The sequence below is a fragment of the Tripterygium wilfordii genome, chromosome 16 (genome assembly GCF_013401445.1).
Source record: "Tripterygium wilfordii isolate XIE 37 chromosome 16, ASM1340144v1, whole genome shotgun sequence".
Classification (NCBI taxonomy): domain Eukaryota; kingdom Viridiplantae; phylum Streptophyta; class Magnoliopsida; order Celastrales; family Celastraceae; genus Tripterygium; species Tripterygium wilfordii.
Window position 1 is genome coordinate 605,455 of NC_052247.1, and position 21,065 is coordinate 626,519.

The 21,065-nt window shown below is 37.8% G+C and overlaps 2 protein-coding genes across 4 annotated transcripts; one reads left to right on the forward strand and one right to left on the reverse strand.

The window, feature by feature from the left end:
- Window positions 1–783: 783 nt before the first annotated feature.
- On the forward strand, window positions 784–17,343 carry LOC119981171 (DNA-directed RNA polymerase V subunit 1-like). Of its 2 annotated transcripts, none has more exons than XM_038824217.1 (18): window positions 784–883; window positions 1,392–1,496; window positions 2,413–2,539; window positions 2,662–2,777; window positions 3,556–3,603; window positions 3,895–4,062; window positions 4,695–4,853; window positions 4,950–6,674; window positions 6,790–6,965; window positions 7,082–7,148; window positions 7,269–7,393; window positions 9,224–9,381; window positions 11,873–12,147; window positions 12,939–13,112; window positions 13,221–13,361; window positions 14,344–15,608; window positions 15,947–16,061; window positions 16,657–17,343. In XM_038824217.1, the coding sequence occupies exons 1-18, from the start codon at window positions 785–787 to the stop codon at window positions 16,867–16,869; spliced, it is 5,256 nt and encodes a 1,751-aa protein (XP_038680145.1). In that variant the 5' UTR covers window position 784; the 3' UTR covers window positions 16,870–17,343. The 2 variants fall into 2 exon arrangements, with proteins under 2 accessions (XP_038680145.1, XP_038680146.1); XM_038824218.1 differs by having other exon boundaries at window positions 14,356–15,608.
- Window positions 17,344–17,486: 143 nt separating this feature from the next.
- Window positions 17,487–20,797, reverse strand: LOC119981172 (pentatricopeptide repeat-containing protein At4g32450, mitochondrial-like). 2 transcript variants are annotated; one of them, XM_038824220.1, is made up of 5 exons: window positions 20,702–20,797; window positions 20,391–20,607; window positions 20,102–20,187; window positions 18,352–19,943; window positions 17,487–17,854 (listed from the first exon to the last, which is right to left on the reverse strand). In XM_038824220.1, the coding sequence occupies exons 2-4, from the start codon at window positions 20,539–20,541 to the stop codon at window positions 18,369–18,371; spliced, it is 1,812 nt and encodes a 603-aa protein (XP_038680148.1). In that variant the 5' UTR covers window positions 20,542–20,607; window positions 20,702–20,797; the 3' UTR covers window positions 17,487–17,854; window positions 18,352–18,368. The 2 variants fall into 2 exon arrangements, with proteins under 2 accessions (XP_038680148.1, XP_038680147.1); XM_038824219.1 differs by having other exon boundaries at window positions 20,385–20,607.
- Between the last annotated feature and the right edge of the window lie 268 nt (window positions 20,798–21,065).

Below are 21,065 nucleotides of genomic sequence, written 5' to 3' on the forward strand. Positions count from 1 at the left end.
TCGAAAGCTACCCGACATGTAGAAGCACATTAATTTCCAAACCCAGCCCAATAGGGTTTATAATTCCCATTAAACGCACTGCCTCATGGGCTTCTTCCTAAACTAGGAAAAGAAGCAGCTACTAAAGCCCAAGTCCAATATCAAGGACCTTGCAGAGAACAACAAGCCCAAGGGCGCTCGCAGTCTGAATTTCTCATGGTATGCTCAGCGGACCAATGGATTGTAAAGCACAATGCATGTGATTTTAAAACGACACCATACAAATTTACTTTTTAAACATATAATATGAGTTTAAATTCGGACAGTCAAATCCCCAAATACAAAAATTTCTTACCTAATAACATGATAAGTTTAGTCTAAATTCAGTGATAGTCATAAGATGAGTAAACTCATTTTATACTTTATTGTTGGAATGATCGACTCTTTGTTGGAGTTGACCCAATGTCGTTATCAAATTTGGGTTGATGGGGTCTTTAATTCTCAGCCGTTAGATCAAACCCGCCAATGATTGAAAGTTGAAACACCCATGGCACGACCTCCACCCTTGAACCCATTTTCTTAACCATGGTTAAATAGGGGTAGAGTTAATAGCACATTCCTAGCAGCCCATTTTGGTAATTTCATCCTCACATAACGGTAATGCCAATGAGCAATACACATATTTACGTTAAAACCAAAAAATATTTTAATTAAAAAAAGAATTTTCATTTAATTTATTTTTTAATTTTACGAGGCAAAGCCCAAAAAAACTCAAAATTGGTAAAAACCCGAAAACATTTTCTGCATGCAACAGCAGCGACCACTCTCTCTCTCTCTTCTGGTTCTTGAATCTCTCTCCGAACCGTTTGTAGAGAGAGAAAGCTCAGAAGACGCTGTCATTTTGGTACTGTGGATTCTCTTTTCTTCAGAAATCGTGTTCATGAACCGTTCTGACACTCTTTTTTGAAGCTCATTTGCTTTGTTGTCTCTGTATTAGGAGGGTTTAATTTTAGGGTTTTTGGTCACAATCTGCGAGTCAAAGCACGGAGGTAGCAAGAATTGCTGGTGATTTTCCCTGCTCTGAATCTGCATTTTTGTTTTCTTGGTGTTTGGGTTCTGAGAAAGTGAGGGAGAAGTGTGGTAAATTGTTTTAATGGTCTGGTTTAATAATGGCCGAGTGTGTTTATCTGGGTTCACTATTGAACAGTTTGTGAATGTTATGGTCTTTTCTCAATTATCTACCTACCAGTAGTTTCTTTTGTTTGTGATTTTCTGTTGAAAATGGGGAGTTACTATTTTATTTGTGGACATGGGAAGTTTTTCTTTTGTTTGTTACTTTCACAGCCTTTTTGTGCCCCCCTTTTATGCTCTTCATTTGGAACCTAACGAGGTTTCTTGTGCCTTTGTTGCAGGGTGTGACCATTCTTGTTTTGGAGATGGAAGATAGTACTTCATCATCTATTTTGGAAGGGGCGATAACAGGAATCAAATTTGGTTTGGCAACACGGCAGGAAATAGTAAGTGGAGTTCTAGCTTCTTCCATGATGTGTATGTGTTGGAAAAATCAAGAATTTTGTTGAGATGTGCATTTGTGGTTGTGCTGTGCTAGTTTTGACAAATTTTAGTTTAAATGTTTAACTGCCCAAGTAATATTGACAAGGGTTTTGTGGTTTTTTGTAGTTTAGGTTGTTTCGTGGTAAAACAATCGTTGCTTGAGCCCTTCGAAACCTGCGAAAATAAGATTATAAAGACTATTTCTGAACCTGAATCAAATGGTATATGGGGAAATGTTAGACAGTGAGTATTTAGGGTTTGCTAGCAATTTTTGCTGTCTGATTCAGTGAAACAGGACTACTTTTTTCTTTTCACCCTTTTGTAGGATAGATTCACCTTGCAATCAAAATTTTGGTCCACTGAATTTGTCAGTCAAATTTTATCTAGGACATTTACAGTACTTCATTTGTCATAACTCATAAATAGGCTTCATATGAAAAGCATAGAGGACCTTGAGCCTACTCAAAATTGTCATCTCATTGGAGTAGCGCTGCACTCTTGCTCTCACTTCCATAAGGGGTCCATATTGTATAAACATGTGATGGCACAGTTTATCTCGTATCATTGCTCATCATATTTGGCAAATAAACTGGGATTTTGTTTTTCCAATGCTAAATGAGCACTCTCTAGAGTCTACTCAAACTTTTCCATGTTTCATTGATACCTGCTGTAATGGATTGTGTATTTATTGATTTACAAATTGAACTAGTTTCACAGTTACTAGTCTATTACTACTATGATAATATAACCTATGAAACTTAAATTAGGAGTTTCAGCAAGTCCTCTAAAATTACAACTCTCCAAGTAGCTGTTTCATTTTCTGATTGTTTTAATATCATTAACTTGTAATTTCTTTACTCATTGCACGCCGTTCAATAGTGTACAGCATCAATCAGTGACTGCCCTATCAGCCACTCTAGTCAGTTATCGAACCCCTTCCTCGGGTTGCCCCTTGAATTTGGTAAATGTGAGTCTTGTGGCACTTCTGAACCAGGAAAATGTGAAGGTACACAAACTTTTTATTGGACTTATAATTCACATCATTAGTATACAAGAGTTAGATGATCATATAATTGCATATATGATAACCTATGGGAGTTTGTAATTTCTTTGATTTACATCTTTCAGGTCATTTTGGGTATATTGAATTACCCATACCCATATATCATCCTAGTCATGTCAGTGAACTAAAGAAGATGTTAAGCTTGTTGTGCTTGAATTGCTTAAAGATCAGAAACAACAAGGTATTCACTAATTGGTTATTTCCTCTAGATTCTGAAAATGTCGTATAGTTTTAAATTTTCCTGTTGAAATATGAGTTTTCTTACCTCTATATATTTTCTTTTAATGAAGATGAAAGTTTTTTCTTCTTCTTTTTCTTCAACTTCAGGTGAGGGGTAAGTAAAACATGGTTTTGTTAAGGTGGAAGTAAGGCAAGTGTTTTATTGCTCACCAGTTTAAGTTGTGACATATGAGTATATAACATTGTAATTGAATAGTATAAAAATAGCGAAGATAGGTAAAAGGAAATGGTAAACATAGGTAACCATCAATGTTTTTTGGATTGATGTAGACAATGTTAGAGGCGAACATGCGACATAGTGGTAGAGTTGCAGGGGTTTTACCTAGATGTCACAGGTTCAATTCCTGGAACCAAGCTATTATGTGGGGTAAGGTTTGTGTACATCTTGCATGTCCCTGACCTTGCCCACTACGGGAGCCTTGCGCATGGCAGTTGTTTACCTTTTTATGTACACGATGTTGGCCATTGATCATCCTATGATAGTTTGAATAGCCATAAGATTTGGGGAGCTGGAATTGAGCCTATAAGTGCCTAAGAAAAAAGAGAGAAGGTTTTATTGAAGGTGCAAGGATTTTTTGAGTGGAAAAGAAGTTAATTCAGGCACCCAGCTGGTGTAAGCACTAGAGAAACTGCAATGCTTTGTCATTTGTATTTAAAAATCAGATTATGTGGTATCCTTGTCTTTTGATGCTTGATCTATACGGTTTCGGTGTTTTCAGATAAAGAGCGATAGCATTAGTGGAAGACTGCTATCTTCATGCTGTGAGGTGGGTAAAAGTCTCAACTTATTCCCTTGCCTTTACATTGCTAAATTTCTATTGTACACCACGTAGCTGTCTCTTCTTCCTTTTGTCACTTATTTCTTCCATTTTTAATCTTTTATTTTTTCTCTCAAAATTGCACATCATGAAGTTTTTTTTATAGATTATAAATCTGCAGGACTACTCTTACTTCAAGTTGGTGCATATACGTTATATTGTCGGATTGGGAAATTATTATTGTTGTTGTTGCATCTCAAAATTCAAGGTCGATTATTCTTCCTTTTGCTGTTGTTTTAGGATGCTCCACAAATTTCCATTTGTGAAGTAAACACGACAGATGGTTCTTCTTTTTTGGAATTGAAGTTACCCTCTAAGTCAAGACTAAAGGATGGATTCTGGAATTTCCTGGAGAAGTATGGTTTCCGCTATGGTGGCAACGTCACTCGAGCATTGCTTCCTTGTGAGGTTAGTTTCCAATGTAATCGTGTTTCCGCTTGATCTTTGCTATTATGGATTTTAGGATTGTGAACTACTGTAAGGTTCAACTGCCTTTGATTCTTTTTCACCGTTATTGTTCTTTGCAATTTAGATGGTCGTCATATTTTTGTAATAGGTCTCTATTTGGCTTATTGTTTTTTCCCCGCGTTTATGAATTAGTCTTTACTGACGTATTCAACCTATTCACCATTCTGATCCTCATTTTCTGCTTTGTGCTACAATTGTGTGAGATGCATAAACTTATGCTCTTGTGTTTGTATGTGTAAGACGTATAGTTGTGGTGTTTATTTGTTAGTCTAATTAGTTCAGTGGTATTTCATTGTTTTCAAACACAGTGATGTTTCATTGATTGAATGCATCAGCTAGGGGGTTAGCCATTGCCTTCTGATGGATCATAAACTTGAAGTAGTGTTTTTGTTTGATAAGAACTTGAAGTAGTTGTAGTAATGCCTTTGTTCAGTTTCAGAGCTTTCAGACTTTATGAAAGCAATCATATTTTGCAATTAATTTAGATAGGCATTACCCCGCTTTTGTTTCTTCAGTTCTAATGAAAATGTTTATTCCTCAATTTATTTTTTCTGTGGGACAACTTCTGATAGGTGATGGAAATTCTTAAAAGAATTCCAAACGAAAGTCGGAAAAAACTAGTGGGAAAGGAATTTTTCCCTCAAGAGGGATATATCATGCAATACTTGCCTGTCCCTCCAAATTGCTTATCTTTGCCGGAAGTGTCTGACGGTGCTACAGTTACAGCCTCGGTAAGCCGATTATCTGCTAATCAGCTTTCGTATCAATACAACAATGTATTTATCAGTTGACTTTATTTTGGGTCCTAACTTCGTGGTGCTTTTTAGGATCCATCTATATCAATGCTCAAGAAAGTCTTGAAGCAAGTTGAAATCATCAAGAGTTCACGGTCTGGTACGCCAAACTTTGAGTCACATGAAGTTGAATTTCATGATTTACAATCAGCTGTAAATCAGTATCTTCAAGTGCGGGGCACAGTGAAAGCATCACGAGATGCAGATACGAGATTTGGGATCAAGAAAGAATCTGACAATTCTTCAACCAAGGCGTGGTTGGACAAAATGAGGACATTGTTCATTAAAAAGGCTTCTGGATTTTCCTCTCGTAGTGTGATTTCAGGTGATGCATATAAAGGTGTCAATGAAATTGGTATACCATCTGAAATTGCACAGAGGATTACATTTGAGGAAAGAGTGAATCTGCACAACCTTAATTACTTGCAAGAGATGGTGGATAACAATTTGTGCCTTACTTACAGAGATGGGTCGTCCACCTATTCACTGCGGGAAGGTTCTAAGGGGCACACATTTCTTAGGCCAGGTCAAGTTGTGCATCGGCGAATTATGGATGGTGACTATGTATTTATAAATAGGCCGCCCACGACTCATAAGCACTCCCTTCTAGCACTCAAAGTTTATGTGCATGATGACCACACTGTAAAGATTAACCCTCTTATTTGTGGGCCTTTGAGTGCAGATTTTGATGGAGACTGTGTGCACCTTTTCTATCCCCAGTCTCTTGCTGCAAAAGCTGAAGTTCTGGAGCTTTTTGCGGTGGACAAGCAGTTGCTCAGCTCCCACAATGGCAAGTTTAACTTGCAACTTGCCACAGATGCAATTTTATCGCTTAAGTTGATGTTTAAGAAGTACGTTTTTGACAAAGCTGCTGCCCAGCAACTGGCGATGTTTGTTCCAAATGTCTTGCCACAGCCTGCTTTGTTCAAAGGTAACAGTTTTGGGCCTCTTTGGACTGCTATGCAGATTCTGCAATCAGCTATGCCTTCATACTTTGACCGTTACGATGTTGATCTCAGTCAGGAGGCTGTGCAACCTTTGTTTAATGAATTTGTGACCTCCATTTTCTTTGAGAAGGGTCCAAAGGCTGTCCTGAGCTTTTTTGACTCGTTACAGCCTTTGTTAATGGAGAGTTTGTATGCTGAAGGCTTTAGTATCGGCTTGGAAGAATTTTCAATGCCGAGGGAGGCTGTAGAGCGACTGGAATTATCTGTGTGGGGTGATTTAATTGACCTCAAGAGCATTTCTGCGGTCAACAAGGTGGTGCAGCAAATTGGCTTACTTGGTCTGCAACTTGCGGATAAGGGAAAACTTTATTCTAAGACATTGGCAGAGGACATGGCCTCTCATTTTGAAAGAAAGATTCCTTTTGACAGAGACCAGTCTACAAAGAATGGGTTTATCAAGAGCTGTTTCTTCCATGGACTAAATCCATTTGAGGCGATGGTGCACTCAATTTCAACAAGGGAAGTTATGGTCCGCTCTTCTAAAGGATTATCCGAGCCAGGAACCTTGTTTAAAAACCTGATGGCTATCCTTCGGGATGTTGTCATCTGTTATGATGGCACTGTCAGAAATGTGTGCAGCAATTCCATTATCCAATTTGAATATGGGGTGAAGCTGGGAACCAAGTCAGAGAGTTTATTCCCTGCTGGCGAACCTGTTGGTGTGCTGGCTGCGACTTCAATGTCAAATCCTGCTTACAAGGCTGTTCTTGATTCTAGTCCAAGTAGCAATTCTTCATGGGAATTGATGAAGGTGATACTTGTGAAAATTATATTGTAACACGACATTACTCTTAGCCATTTAGTTTGTTCCACATAAACTTCTTTTCTGGATTTTTTTTTGGGTCTGAAATCTTTGCTTTTCACAGGAAATACTGCTTTGTAAAGTCGGATTTAAGAATGATGTTATTGAGCGGCGCATAATTTTGTATTTAAATGATTGTGGTTGTGGGAAGAAGTATTGCAGAGAAAGAGCAGTCTACTTGGTGAAAAATCATCTGAAAAAAGTCAGTCTCAAAGATATTGCTGTTGACTTCTTGATTGAGTAAGTTTTGGATTTCTAATACTTGGGTTTCTCTTTCTCTTTTTCCCGTACTTATCATTTGCTGTGTACATGCACTCATCCACTTGATAATTTTATTTTCAACTTTTGAACCAAAGGAGCCAGCAGAGATCTGAAAGTTTTGATGTTGATACTTTCCTTGTTGGTCATATTCATCTCAACAAGGTCAGATATTTTTCTTTTTAATGATTGATCGTTATTGTGGGAACATAGACTGCATTTGAAGGCATTTGGTTGCTTTTATAATACAGTATTGGTCTAAGGAAATAAAGCTTTATTGAACAGAAGCTGTTAAAAGAGATGAACGTTAATGTGTCTGAGGTTCTTCAGAAGTGCCAAGATACTGCAAATTTATACCACCGGAAGAAGAAAGTTGGTCAGCTATTTAAAAAGACAATTCTCACTGTCAGGTTGGTTTGGTCTATAAGATGTTCTTGATTATTATAAATCTGTTTCCACTTTCCATTGGCTTTCTTGACATAGATGTGCCATATGAAGAAGAATGAGGCTTTGTAGTCTTTCTGATCAATAATTTTTCTCACTCCTTCTAATATGACATATGTGGCATATGGGGAAGTGACATGCCTATCTTTGAAAATGAGAGGTAGTCAATTATTGAGTTTTTGTAATTTTAAAACATGTATGTTTCGGTTTCACGCCTGACTCTGCTGCCAAAACTTCACAGCAGAGTCCTTCGTCCCTTTTCAGTCCTGGCATCCTTTCAATGTTGAATGTTGGTTGCCAAATTAACAATCTTTTTGGTTGTGTTTTTAATCTTTAATTGTCTTCACCTCTGATCAGCAGTGGTCGTTGGCGATCAGTGATGGTGGTTGGCAAATTGCAGGACAAGTCAATGATGATTGCTGTCTTAAGATAATCTCTTAAAATAAACTTTTTGTTCATAAAAGACTAAGTTGTTTTGTCCTTTTTTTAAGATCTAAGTTATTTTTTTATTGATAATGAAATCATTTCAAAAAATTCATTTCAATTTTCAACATATATGTTTTCTTGTCTGCACCAACCACTCAAAAGATTGTAAGCCTTTTCCTTTTAAGTTATTTTTCTTATACGAAATTGGAGCCTGAATCCCTGTATAGTACCCTGGAATCCATGGAGCTTGAATCTGTAGATCTTAATTTGAGCTAAACTTATTCTGTATTTAAAAGCTTGATAATACGAGTATATCCGTAGACATCCCATTGATTGTTACCATGACTGAATTCTGGGAAAAAAATAAAATAAAATTGAAGTACTTTTGAATCTGAATGTTAATAAAAATGAAAGAGGCGAGGCAAGCTGCCAATTAATGTAACACTAGGTTCTCGTGAAAGGATGGTGAGAGATCTGATATAAACTGGGTCCATTGTTATATATGTACTTGATGTTACTTTAACGCTTATATGTTTGTTTATTTGTTCTCACTTTCATTCCAGGTCAATGTAGTCTTTCTTTTCACTAGTAACTCGGCAGATATAGCAATCTTGTTTATTTGTTCTCACTTTCATTCCAGGTCAATGTAGTCTTACTTTCACTTGTAACTCGGAGATATAACAATTCATGTCTTTTTCAATTGGCTGATGAAGTTTTGTTTGGGGCTCTTTTGTTTGTTTTCTATGATGCACATATGCACCTTATGCGACATATAGATGGACTGTAGATTTAAGAAAGCTAGGGGAAGAGGTGACGAGTTTGTTAAGATAAAGGGCATGGGATGCCAAAGTGGGGGTTGAATACCATGGAACACTGTCTAATGTGTGTGACCAAAGTATACTTTTTTTGGCTAGAGGGTGAATTATATAGGTTTGCTTTATGCTTCAGTATGCGCAGTGCCTCGAAATGCTGGAATGTTCAGAGCAAAAATGAATGCAGCAGTTCCTGCAGTGTCAATTATGAGAGAGAGGGATTTGTTTCAGATGTTTTGGACATGAGTAGCTTAGGTGTGAAAAACATAAGAAAAGCCAAAAAATTAATCAGTTAAAGAGAAGAGAGAAACAAAAAGACACTGGCAAAAGTAATGATTAAGAATATGGATGTGAAAAGACTAATGGAGAGTGTCGTTTGAGACACGGCGATTTTAAAGGTGGTTGACTAATTTTTATCAAGAATTTATGCAGGTGAACCAGATATTTTGATCAGTTCTTTTTTTCCCCCATATTAACATGCCATCTCTCTCTCTCTGCTTTTGGTTTGGAAGTGCAAAAGTTTCTTCTGTATTATATTTTTTGCTTCCTATATGGCAGTGAATGCTGCTCTTGCCAGCAATGCTGCAGAGATGAGTTCTCTAGTACACCATGTTTGATGTTCTTCTTGCAAGCTTTAAGGGATATCCCTTTGGAGAAAACATCGTACTTCCTTGCTGATATCATTTACCCTGTTCTTTTGGAAACGGTCATTAAAGGTATTTTTCATGACTACAACTTTTCCTTTCCTGAATTTATTCTGTTGGTGTTTGTTGCTCATAATGTTATTATTTTTGCTCAAGCACAACTCTATCCTATTAAGCATATATTATTCTGTTTATTCTCTTCTTTTAAACATTTCCTATATTGAAAGAAACTATAGTCCTTTAGGGATTATGACTTGCCTCGTGGCAAGTCCCCTATTCAAATACCTCACCCCAACATGCCTGAAAAGAGAAACCATTGCAAAAGCTTTGGTGAATAGATGCAAGACATAATTTTTTATTACATGTTAATGTTCATATATTATCTAATGTCAAAATGAAAGTATGATCTTAGATAAAAATGAACGGTGGAAACAAATACTAGTGGATTCCCGTTGATTTTATCATAGACTCATGTAGCTGATCTCAAATTTTTGGCATAAACGCTCGGATGACGACGACGACGATTATATGACCTCGAAATGCTTTTTATATGATCAATTCTTGTCTTACTGGCATTGCTAGCCCTTCCTGATGGGAAGGTGCGAGCATATGCTGAATCTATTACTGGTTTCAGATGACAGTTTTACACTTTTCTCTAAATCAAACTTTTCCTGAAAAGCCGGAAATTATTTTTCATTATTTTGATTGTCACAGTTAATTCCTCTCATTTTTGGGATCAAGTCCCTGGCTTTTCTTTTCTGTATTGTTCCATTAGACTCTTTTTTAAATGAACTCTTGCCTAGTGACCCGTTCTACCCAAAAGGGGAATATACGAGGATTATGAACTTATAATCTGATGATCTAGTTGATTTCATCATGATTATAGGTTTGTTTCATGCTGGTGCTAATCAGAATAGGGTTAAATACATTCTCATCATGTGAAGGCTAGAAAGCATGGATACGGCTGTGAGGTTGCAGTATATGTATCCGATACTTATCGGATACGGATACGTCAAAATACGTTTAACATACGTCTGTAAGACGTATTTTTATTCGCAAATTTTTTTTAAAAAATTGTGTCATCGACTTTTTGCTGCGACTTCAACATCAGCTTCCTCTGGTAAGGCCTCGATTTGAGTCTCTTGCTTCGTTCGACTTCGTTTTGACCTCGATTTTTCCTTTCTATCGTTTTGAAACTCTAACTCTCTTCGACATCGACATTAAGCAAAACCAAAGACGACGATCACAGAGATCGTCGACCATAGAGATCAGCAACCACAGAGATCGACAACCATAGAGACGACAAAGGATTGTTGTTCTACAGAGATCGATGACCACAAAACAAGGATGATTTGATATACAAAGATTGATCAACCCATTAAAGGTAAGGTTTTGCCTATTTTCGAAAAAAAATTGAAGAACTTTTAGCAGAGATCAGAAATAGAGTGAGAAAAGAAGTAGCTGGAGGTAGAAGAACAAGTGAAGGGAGAAGAACTTTGATTCTATTTACTTGATCAGAACATACCGTTTTGATAGAAGGAGAATGAAGTCTCTTCGGTTTGGAGAACTACGCTCTAGAATCTTCTCTCTCTTTTCACTCATTGTTTTTGATTTTTTTCCCCACATGGGACTCCTCTTCTACAGTGTGGGGCTGGGCTTTTCTTGGAATGGGTTGAACAAGTCTGACTTGGACTGAACCTAATTATGTTTAACAGTATTGTTATATAATATATATATATATATATATATATATATATTTATTTATTCAACGTGTCCCTAACGTATCCGTATCCTACTTTTTTGAAAAATCACGTATCCACGTATCCGTATCATGTCGTATCCGTGTCCCGTGTCCGTATCCGTGCTACATAGTGTGAAGGGGTAATTTGAGTGCATCTAAACAGCTACTATGTTTACATATGGATGCTTACGTCGTTACATTCCATTTAGGATTAGGAATTGGCATAATCGACCTGATTTTTGCATTTTTACATACATACATACATACATATATAAATATATCTCGTTATCGGTGTCCCTATTCAATTCACTTCTTCGGCTTTTATTGAATAGAGAGATAGGTTTGATTGTCCATCTTTCTGATAATTCAACTCAAAGCAATTGGATGTCCAACTTGGTTTTAAACCTGGGATGATTTCTGCCGCATGCATTCATATTGCTGCATATATAAAACTGATAATGGTTGCCAAACTCGTATCTCCTTTGACTATTTTCCCAGTGAATAATAATTATTTATCGGTTGTGGCCTATATGCCATAACTGATCAATAGGAATACTCCACCTTTGTCATATAATCCATACATCAAGCTAAGAGGAAGCATGCTATTAACGAAAGTTACGGAACTGTTGAGGTGGCTTTAATTCATTTTAGCTTTAATTTTTTTGATGGCCTTTTCAACATGGCTGTCGTTTTTCTATCATTAACTTAGCTCTTAGGTATTAGGTCCTTACCCAATTGTTTCTCTTGTCAAGCATAAGACGTGCCTATTGTATTTGTTAGAATTGATGTTTTCTTGGTGACAAACTCTCTCTTTATGGACAGGCGACCCTCGGATTTGCTCGGCAAATATAGTTTGGGTCAGTCCAGAAACAACAACTTGGATAAGAAATCCTGCCAGGACACGACAGGGTGAATTAGCGATGGATATTGTTCTCGAGAAATCAGTTGTCAAGCAAAGTGGTGAAGCTTGGAGGATAGTCATGGATTCATGTCTCCCTATTCTTCATTTAATTGACACCACTCGCTCGGTCCCATATGCGATAAAGCAAGTACAGGAATTGCTTGGAGTTTCATGTGCATTTGATCAAGCAGTTCAGGTAAACTAACCATATTTTTTTTTTCTTTCGCACATGAACAGCCAGATGTTTTCTCTTCCTCTCTTGCTGTCTTATGTATGCACATGAGACACGTGCTTGTACATTCAGAAATTGGTTTTGTGAGGGGGTCTTCCACTTTGTATGAAGTCCTGAATTCAATTATTCTGATGGTGCATAGTTTACTTTTATGATCTATAATTCATTTCTTTGGCTAATGGTGAGGGTTGTCTGTATTGGTTTCCCCTATCTCTTCTCTAGTACTGCCTTTTCATACCTGCTTCCTCAGAGCTCAATATGAAGACTGGGCGTCCATTTGGCTAGTGTTTTGTGTTTCTTTGTCTTGTCATGCATCTTCTGTAGTGTTCATAAGATAAAATAATCAATGCTGTTTTAACTTGAGAAATTTTCTATAATGTGGAATCTCTGTGAAAGAACTTATGCTCCATTTGGTTCTGTTTTATGCTTAGTAACATCTGTTGTGGGGGCCCACCATTTTTCATTTGCGTCTTCAGTTATACTGTTGTACTTGTTTCTTTGGGCTGCACTATCTTTTGCTTTCAGAAAAAACTGTTTGGAAGGGTGCAGTTAAGAGTAGGTAATCCTTTTCAGTGAATAAAAGCTGTTAAAAGATCTTTGTAACTAAGGCATTTGTGTGAATTTTTCATATCGAACTTTCAGTCTCATAAAGCAATAGAGAGGATCTTGACCCTTATACTCTACCATTAATCTAGACACTTTTTACTTCTCAAAATAAAAATGCTGAAATGGCCCTAAGTTCTTAATTTTTGCAGCGCCTTTCAACATCCGTGACAATGGTGGCCAAAGGTGTTCTCAAAGAGCATCTAATCCTCTTAGCAAACAGCATGACTTGTGCAGGAAATTTGGTTGGCTTCAATTCTGGTGGTTATAAGGCACTTTCACGCTCCTTGAATTTCCAAGCACCATTTACTGATGCTACGCTGTTTGTAAGTAATGTGACATTATATGATTTATTGTGAGGTCCTTTTAAAGTGTATCTCTGTTGTTGAACTGCCTTCACTTCCAATTTGATCTGTCCTCGTATTTGGTTGCAGACACCAAAAAGGTGCTTTGAGAGAGCTGCTGAGAAGTGCCATGTTGATTCCCTAAAAAGCATTGTTGCATCTTGTTCTTGGGGTAAACATGTGGCAGTTGGTACAGGATCGCGATTTGATATCGTTTGGAACACAAGAGAGGTACTTGTTGCAAGTTAAGAGTTGCATATGACTCTTAATAGGATAGTCCCATAATTAAGGTGAAACAGCGGATATGTAGTGACTTGAAGGGGGACTACTACCATTTTTTCTTTTGATAAAGTAGACTCTTACCAGAATGACATGCTATTTTAATCCCTATTTAGGAAAATTATGAAATTAATCTATTTCATTATCTATTTCCTTCAAATTATACACTAACTAAATCAAGGGTTTTGGATTCTTTCGTGTATGCTATATAATCTTGTGTTGAGGCAACAAGAAAATATTAGGAAATACCTATATATGGGTGATAGGAAAAATGTTCTATCTACTCAAAAATCCCAGCCGAGTTTATTACTTTAAACTAATAAATAAGTAAAACCTTACATTAGGTAAGACTGGTTGGGAACAGAGTTGGCTAATAGACACAGTCCACCAAATTGAAGGATTTTGTTCTTTAAGATTTTTATTTAGAATTAGGGTTTAATAATTTTATGAGGGCAGAATATGAGTGCCCTATCATTTTAGTTATTTTTCTAAACTCGTGTTATGTATAGTGTTGTGAATACAGGATCATGATCACTGATAGATGAGCGTACAGAGATACTTCAGGAAAGTATACTAAATCGTGAGGAAAAGAGGAAACCTGAAGAAGTAGATATGTAGTAAGGCAAAGCAGGTTGAAGAGGAGATAAACATTGAACCTCAAGTTTTTGTAGTATGTTCTAAATATGTGGCACAGGAGGATAGTTCATTAATATGCTGTTAGATATGGGTAGAATAATCTTCACAACATAGAATTTAGATCATGAATGTAAGAACTAGGTTTTGGAAGGTGATGTAAAATGTTAGCTCTTGTAACATAGAAATGAAGAATCAGTAGTCTTGAGAGTTTATGATATCATTTCTGTTAAATTTGTTATCGGGAAGCTCATATAATCTTTGTGCTGCTATATATGTTTTCTTGATATATTGAAATCAGTGTCTTTTGCAGGATGAATTGAACCAAAAAGATATCATTGATGTTTATGACTTCCTTCACATGTTGCGAGGTTCCACAAATGGAGATGAGTCGATTAATTCATGTTTAGGTGAAGAAATTGATGATCTGATGGGGGATGAAGCTGCTGAGTGGAGCCTTTCTCCAGAGCATAATCCTGGTTACGATAAACCCTCTTTTGAGGACATGGCTGAACAAGAATTAAGTGATAATGAGAAAGCCCAACCACGGGATAGTGAATCTGGTGCTTGGGAATCTAAGACTCTGGCCAAAACTGATGAAGCTGGTTGGGGGAATGAAGCAGCTCGTGATTCTGCTCCAAGTGACTGGATCAGTTGGCAAGAAAAGGGAGCCAAAAAACTAATGGAGGACCCCCCTGAACAAGGATTGGGTGATGCTGACAAAGCAGAACCATGGGGTGATAGATCTAGGGCTTGGGAATCGACCAGCATGCCTAAAACTGATGAATCCAGTGACTGGACCAGTTGGGGAAAAAAGGAAGCTGAAAAACAAAATGAAGAACCCCCTGAACAAGGATTGGGCAATGCCGACAAAGCAGAACCATGGGTTGGTAGATCTGGGGCCTGGGAATCCACAAGTATGCATAAAGCGGAAGAAGCAGGTGACTGGAACAGTTGGGGGGAAAAGGGAGCCGAAAAACGAAAGGACGCCCCCCCTGAGCAAGAATTAGGTGATACTGACAACCCAGAACAGTGGGGTCATAGATCTGGTGCCTGGGAAACTAGAAGTGTGCGCAAAAGTGATGAAGCTAGTTGGGGGGAAAAGGGAGCCGAAAAACAGAAGGACGCCCCCCCTGAGCAAGAATTAGGTGATACTGACAACCCAGAACAGTGGGGTCATAGATCTGGTGCCCGGGAAACTAGAAGTGTGCGCAAAAGTGATGAAGCTAGTTGGGGAAATGAAGTACGTCATGATTCTGCTTCTGGAAAAACTGAAGAAGACTGGGCCAGAATTGTGAATGATGGTGAAAGTAGAAAATCATCTGCCTGGGACGAGATGGTAAATCAGGATCAGTCAACATGTCTTTGGACTTCGGATGGTAGTAACTGGAAAAACAAGAGCCGACCGCTGAAATCTCCTAGGATTACGAAAGACAATCCAGGCATTAGTGGATTATTTACTGCTACGAGACAACGGCTTGATATGTTTACTTCTGATGAGGAAAAAATCCTCTCAGATATTGAGCCACTTATGCAGTCTATCAGAAGAATAATTCATCAATCTGGGTAAAGCTCTTTGACGCTTGTACATACTTCCACCCTTTGTTGGCTAATGCTAGGGAACCAAAAAATATTTCCAAATTGATGAAGATATTATCATGTTAGTATACTACATGAGAGCTTTAAATCTTTTTTACATAATACTTTTGTTCTATAAAAAAAGCCATTTCTTTTGTTGATAATCGATTATAACTGAGGGTTGCATGTGGGCGATGTTCACTTTGTTTCCACTTTTATAGCAATTTTCTTTTTTCGCTTATGGTAATGATCTCTGCACTACCCCATTTTCTTTATTCCCAAGTTTTCCTTTCATAGATTTGTGAATGACAAATACTCGTTTAAAGGTACAATGACGGAGATCCACTTTCAGCTGATGATCAGTCCTATATACTTAAAAAGGTGTTTGAGTACCACCCGGATAAAGCTGTGAAGATGGGCACTGGCATTGATTATCTCATGGTAAGCTTGACCACTCCTTTTTGGCTTGTAAAATTGTATTTGACATTAGACTTTTTCTCTCATGTTATATAAGAATTGAAAATCCCCAAGCTGCATTCTTACGGTCATGTAAGCAATGATACTTTTTCTGTGCCTATTGAACTTAATCTGTGAAAAAAGAATAATATTTTCTGTTTTCAAAGGTTTGAAGAACTTTCCACCTTCACAAAGTTGATAGCATTTTTTACATAATCTGTACAGTACGAATGTTTATCTGTTCTGATGGCAGTATTTGACATGATGAAACTTGTATAGGGTAACCTGCACATGAAGTGATACTGCCTATGGGACGATATCATCCAGTCCTATTCCTACTCCTATCTATAGATTCATTTACCACTTTCGTCTTGCAATCAGTCGACACATTTTCCCTTTTGTTATGAAATCAAATATTATAATTTGAAAAAGCAATGACAACTTATACCAGCTGATGTGTATAAAATACTCTTGGTGGCATATGTATCTTGGCATTTACAATTCACCCTTATGCATGCCATGTAAATGTGTGGTTGCAATACAATTTTCTAGCCATTTACTTCTCAGTTTACCATGACAGATTAGCAAGCACACCACTTTCCAGGAGAGCAGGTGCTTCTACATTGTCTCCATTGATGGTCACAAGCAGGACTTTTCCTATCGTAAATCTCTTGACAATCTTGTAAGGGGGAAGTATCCTGACTTGGCCGAAGAATTCATCGCAAAGTACTTCAGAAAACCTGTTGGTGGAGGGAACAGAGAGCGGAATGTTCAGAAGGAATCTGAAAACTAGAGTAGGTTTCTTGGACAGATTAATTTAGGCACGCACTTCCCTGTCATCGGATTTGTATATAAAGCAGAAGTCAGCGTACTCCTCTCGTGACTCGAGGGTGCTGAACTGCTCGTTTTTCCTGCTAAGAGCAGTTCTTATTAACCTTATCCATAGAAATCTTTCCATGCGAATATGATCTAGAATCTAGATGAAGTATTTAATAGTCAGTGTAGTGCCATTCCATGTTTCCATCTTGTAAGGTTAAATTTAGGGTTAATCTTCCCTTTGAGGGCAAAGCAACATTAGAGTTCAGTTAGAAATCTTTGGAGTGAAGAACTTGATGTTATCTCCACCAAAGATGTTTTGCTAGCAGTCTTTGTATGGATTTGCATTTACTATGCATTGGTGTGGATGAAGAATTGTAGGTTTCAAAAACCTTGCTCAGGTTGAGGATATGGAGTTGCCATTCCTTCTGTCAAATTCTTGTTCTCACTTCTCATTTATGTACACATGTTGAAGTGGTATTTCAAAGTGGGAAAAACCACTGGTGTATTGAAATTGAACTTGAAGATTGCAGGGTATGAACATATAAAAATACATTGTACAAAATTCATAAATTCAATGATATGAAATGAAAGTACAAAGAGAATACTTACTGTAGCAAGGTATTTATTATAGCTTTCTGCTCTTGTTGCAAGGCTAGGAAGCATATCAAAATGATTCTAACACAGCTTAGATTAAAGTTGTTCATTTCAAAATCAAAAATATAAATAAGCCAACAGTGTTCAGTAGTAGTACGCTCAATATCCCAATCAGTTGTTCGGTTTGGTGGGCAGCTCAATATTCCAGTCAGTCGTTCGGTTCGGTGGGCAGTTGAGTGAGATTCTGAAGGTACGTCAAGTTATTGGTAACTATGGTGGACCAAAGTTCAATTATACACATCCTACAAGTAGGAATAGGAAGGATCTCCTTGAATGCCCCAATCTCCTAACCCTCAGGAGTTAATCTGGAAAAAAAAAAGTTACAATATAATCAGAAGAATGATAGTAATTGCAACTCCAAAACAAACAAAAGAATCTGTCACCAAACACATATGGTTTAAGAGTGATCCATAGGTATTTGCTATTAGTAGCATTCGTTTACACAATAGGTACAAACAGATGAGATTTAAGCACCAACTGTCCATTCATTGCCTGACAAAACAACAAAAACAAGTTATATGGAGACCGGGCACACATCTAGTCCTCAGAGTGGCAAGAGTTCAAGCACAAACAAATAAATGGAAACTGATCAGCGTTTTGGTTTGTTGGTCAGTGCAATCTTAAGTATAAGGCAGTCATTAAAGGAACTATGGGGGTAAATCAACTGAAAAAGAACGTGATGACTTACAACAATCACACACAGTTTTTCTTTCATTTTATTTCCCTAAGTTAAGTTAACATGCCTTTCTTTGAAAGACGTAAAAAAAATATAAAAGAAAAAAAGTCAGTCAGATAGATGTACCTCAATTTTCATCCCATTCACCAAAAATCTCTACAAGAGCATGACCCGTCTTTGAAATGGTGGAACCTCTTAGTATCTCGCATGACCAGCTCTCTGCCAACAATCTTAGAAATGATCTTCAGTGCAGCATGGCAATCGCTACAAACCCGAAGATTCTTTATTACTCGAATAGTGGCACGGGCATGACTACTAATAAGACCATGTGTAACAGCAAGTCTTTCACTATGAGAATGAAGAGCTTCCTCCTTGGATTCCTCATCCACGTCATGCAAACAACTTTTTGTCGCTGGGAAATAACCAGCCTCTTTCATTTGTACCTTCAAACTCTTAAGCAGGGTGTAGATCTCATCATTCTCAGGACGAGAAGTATCTCCGGCCTGATATGAGTGGATATTTGTCTTAATTCGTAAAGGATCATGACTATCCAACTTCTGTGTCTCCTTTTCTTTTGTAAGGTCTGAAGCTTTTATTGGCACAAGACCTGACTTGCTCTGTTCATTCAAGGATAAGGGGTCTAGCTGTTCAACAAGTTCAGCACAACGATCCCCGAGCTCCAGGTGTCCATGAACTCTACACAGATTCATTAGGGTTTCCCAGATATCTGCATTAGGCTCCATTGGCATCTTTTCAATGAATTCCAAAGCTTCTTCCAGATAGCCCGGACTTGCCAACATGTCCACAATGCTCACATAATGTTCCATTGATGGAATAATATCATAGTCTTTCCTCATTGATTCAAAATGCAACATCCCCTCATTAACATCACCCAAGACACCACAGGCAGTGAAGACCCCAATAAATATTTGACCATCAGGTCGAAATCCTGCCTTCTTAAACTGGCTAAACAGGTCAAGGGCATCCTCCCCAAGACCACTCTTAGCAAGCGAAGTTATCATAGTGTCCCAAGAAGTCAAATTATGCCCTGGCATGGTGTGAAACACATTAAAAGCATTTTCAATTGAACCACATTTTAAGTACATCTCTAAGATTCTGTTATTGGTGCTGACTTGAAGACCAGGCTGTGATGTCATGATGTGTTTGTGAACAGCTTTTGCTTCTTCCAGCGCTTTAGCATCCCCACAAGCTTGAACCAACTGCAAATATTGCGACATATTTACAGAAACATTTTGCTTCTCCAACAACTCCAAAACTTGCATCGCATCCTTCACCTTCCCTTCTTTGCAAAAACTGTCCAGCTTTTCAAGGGTATCAAAATATGAGCTACCATTTGAAGCCTCAGTAGGCACCCTATCTGGCTCAGAATTAGTTGAAATTGGAGAAGCATGCATCCTATTCTGAATATCAGCTGAGTTCGGATTATTTACCACAGTATTTGAGTCCTGCCAATACTGTCCAGCAATTCGGTTCTGATGATATTGTCCTGCAATTGGGTTCTGCTGGTATTGTCCGGCACTAGAGTACTGCTGGTAGTTTCCAACATTAGAGTAACCATGATTTTGACCATCATCCAAGTTCCTTGGCAGTTGAACAGCATTCATGTACTGGGGATGCTCACTTCCAGGGCTTTGCTGATTCACACATCTGCTCTGCTGGTATGTTCCAACAGTCCATCTATAATTATCCGGCTTTTCCTGACCATGCAATTTTGAGAACCAAGAAAGTAAAGCTCATTGTAAAACTAAACAGAGCAATGTCTATGCAGGCAATCAAGAATGAGCACAAAACAAGAATCTAACCTGTGCCGCCGCTATGCTGCGGACTTTACATGCAAACAAAAGAGTCAAATTACCTGACGACCATTTTCTAGTTGCCCATGCTCACGCTCATAACTGGTAGCAAAGGCTGTTGCATCTTCAACCTGCCTCGGATTTTGACCTACCATCATAATCCATTCATTCACAAATTACATCTCCTTCCAAGAAATATGGCACAATCTCAAAAACAGAAAAGCTAGTTAAATAATTTCACAGGTTGGCAAAGGCAGTATAAATCAAAACAGTTATAGGTTTGAGGGAAATCTGAAACAAACTCGACATATAAAGCAAAGAAAATGGAAATGAAGAAGTTTATACAATCACCAGAAGCAGATGATGTTAGTGGTGTTTGAAACGGCCGGGTAAAATTTGAAGATGATGTCGGAACAGCAACAATGGATCTGCTGTTGCTGATTCTTGGAGTAGAGGAGGACTCCCGCAACGACACTACTCTCTGCCACAATCTACTTCGCATGATTTTCCCTCCAGCCAATCCCTCCCCTCAGCTTGGTAGTTATAGATAGATGACTGTCCACCGAGTCTAAATAAGAGAAATGGATGCAGAAATCAATCGGAAAAACCACGAGAGATAGAGAAAGCAACGGTTTTTACGGAAAACCATGCGAGAATCTTACCTCCAGTGTACTGTATGAGGGACTCAGGGAAAGAGGGAGATTAGGGTTTTGGGGGAAGAGGAAGTTGGGATAAACTTGTCCGGATTGGGATTAAAAATTTAAAATTAATCGACTTCGGCTTTACAGTGGTAGTAAATAGTAAAGTATGATACCAGTAAATATTAAATACTGATAGTAAATTAGGGGTGACAAAAAATGTTTCCGTCGATTTCGGATCGGAAACATGTTTAAGAAATATTTGTATTTTTGGGCTCTAATTCAAATTAAATTTTGGAGGTACTTAATTGATCAAACTCGAATTGGTTTAAATATGAATAAATAAACCAAATAATAACTTAAATTGAGTTAGAATCTGAACAAGTAA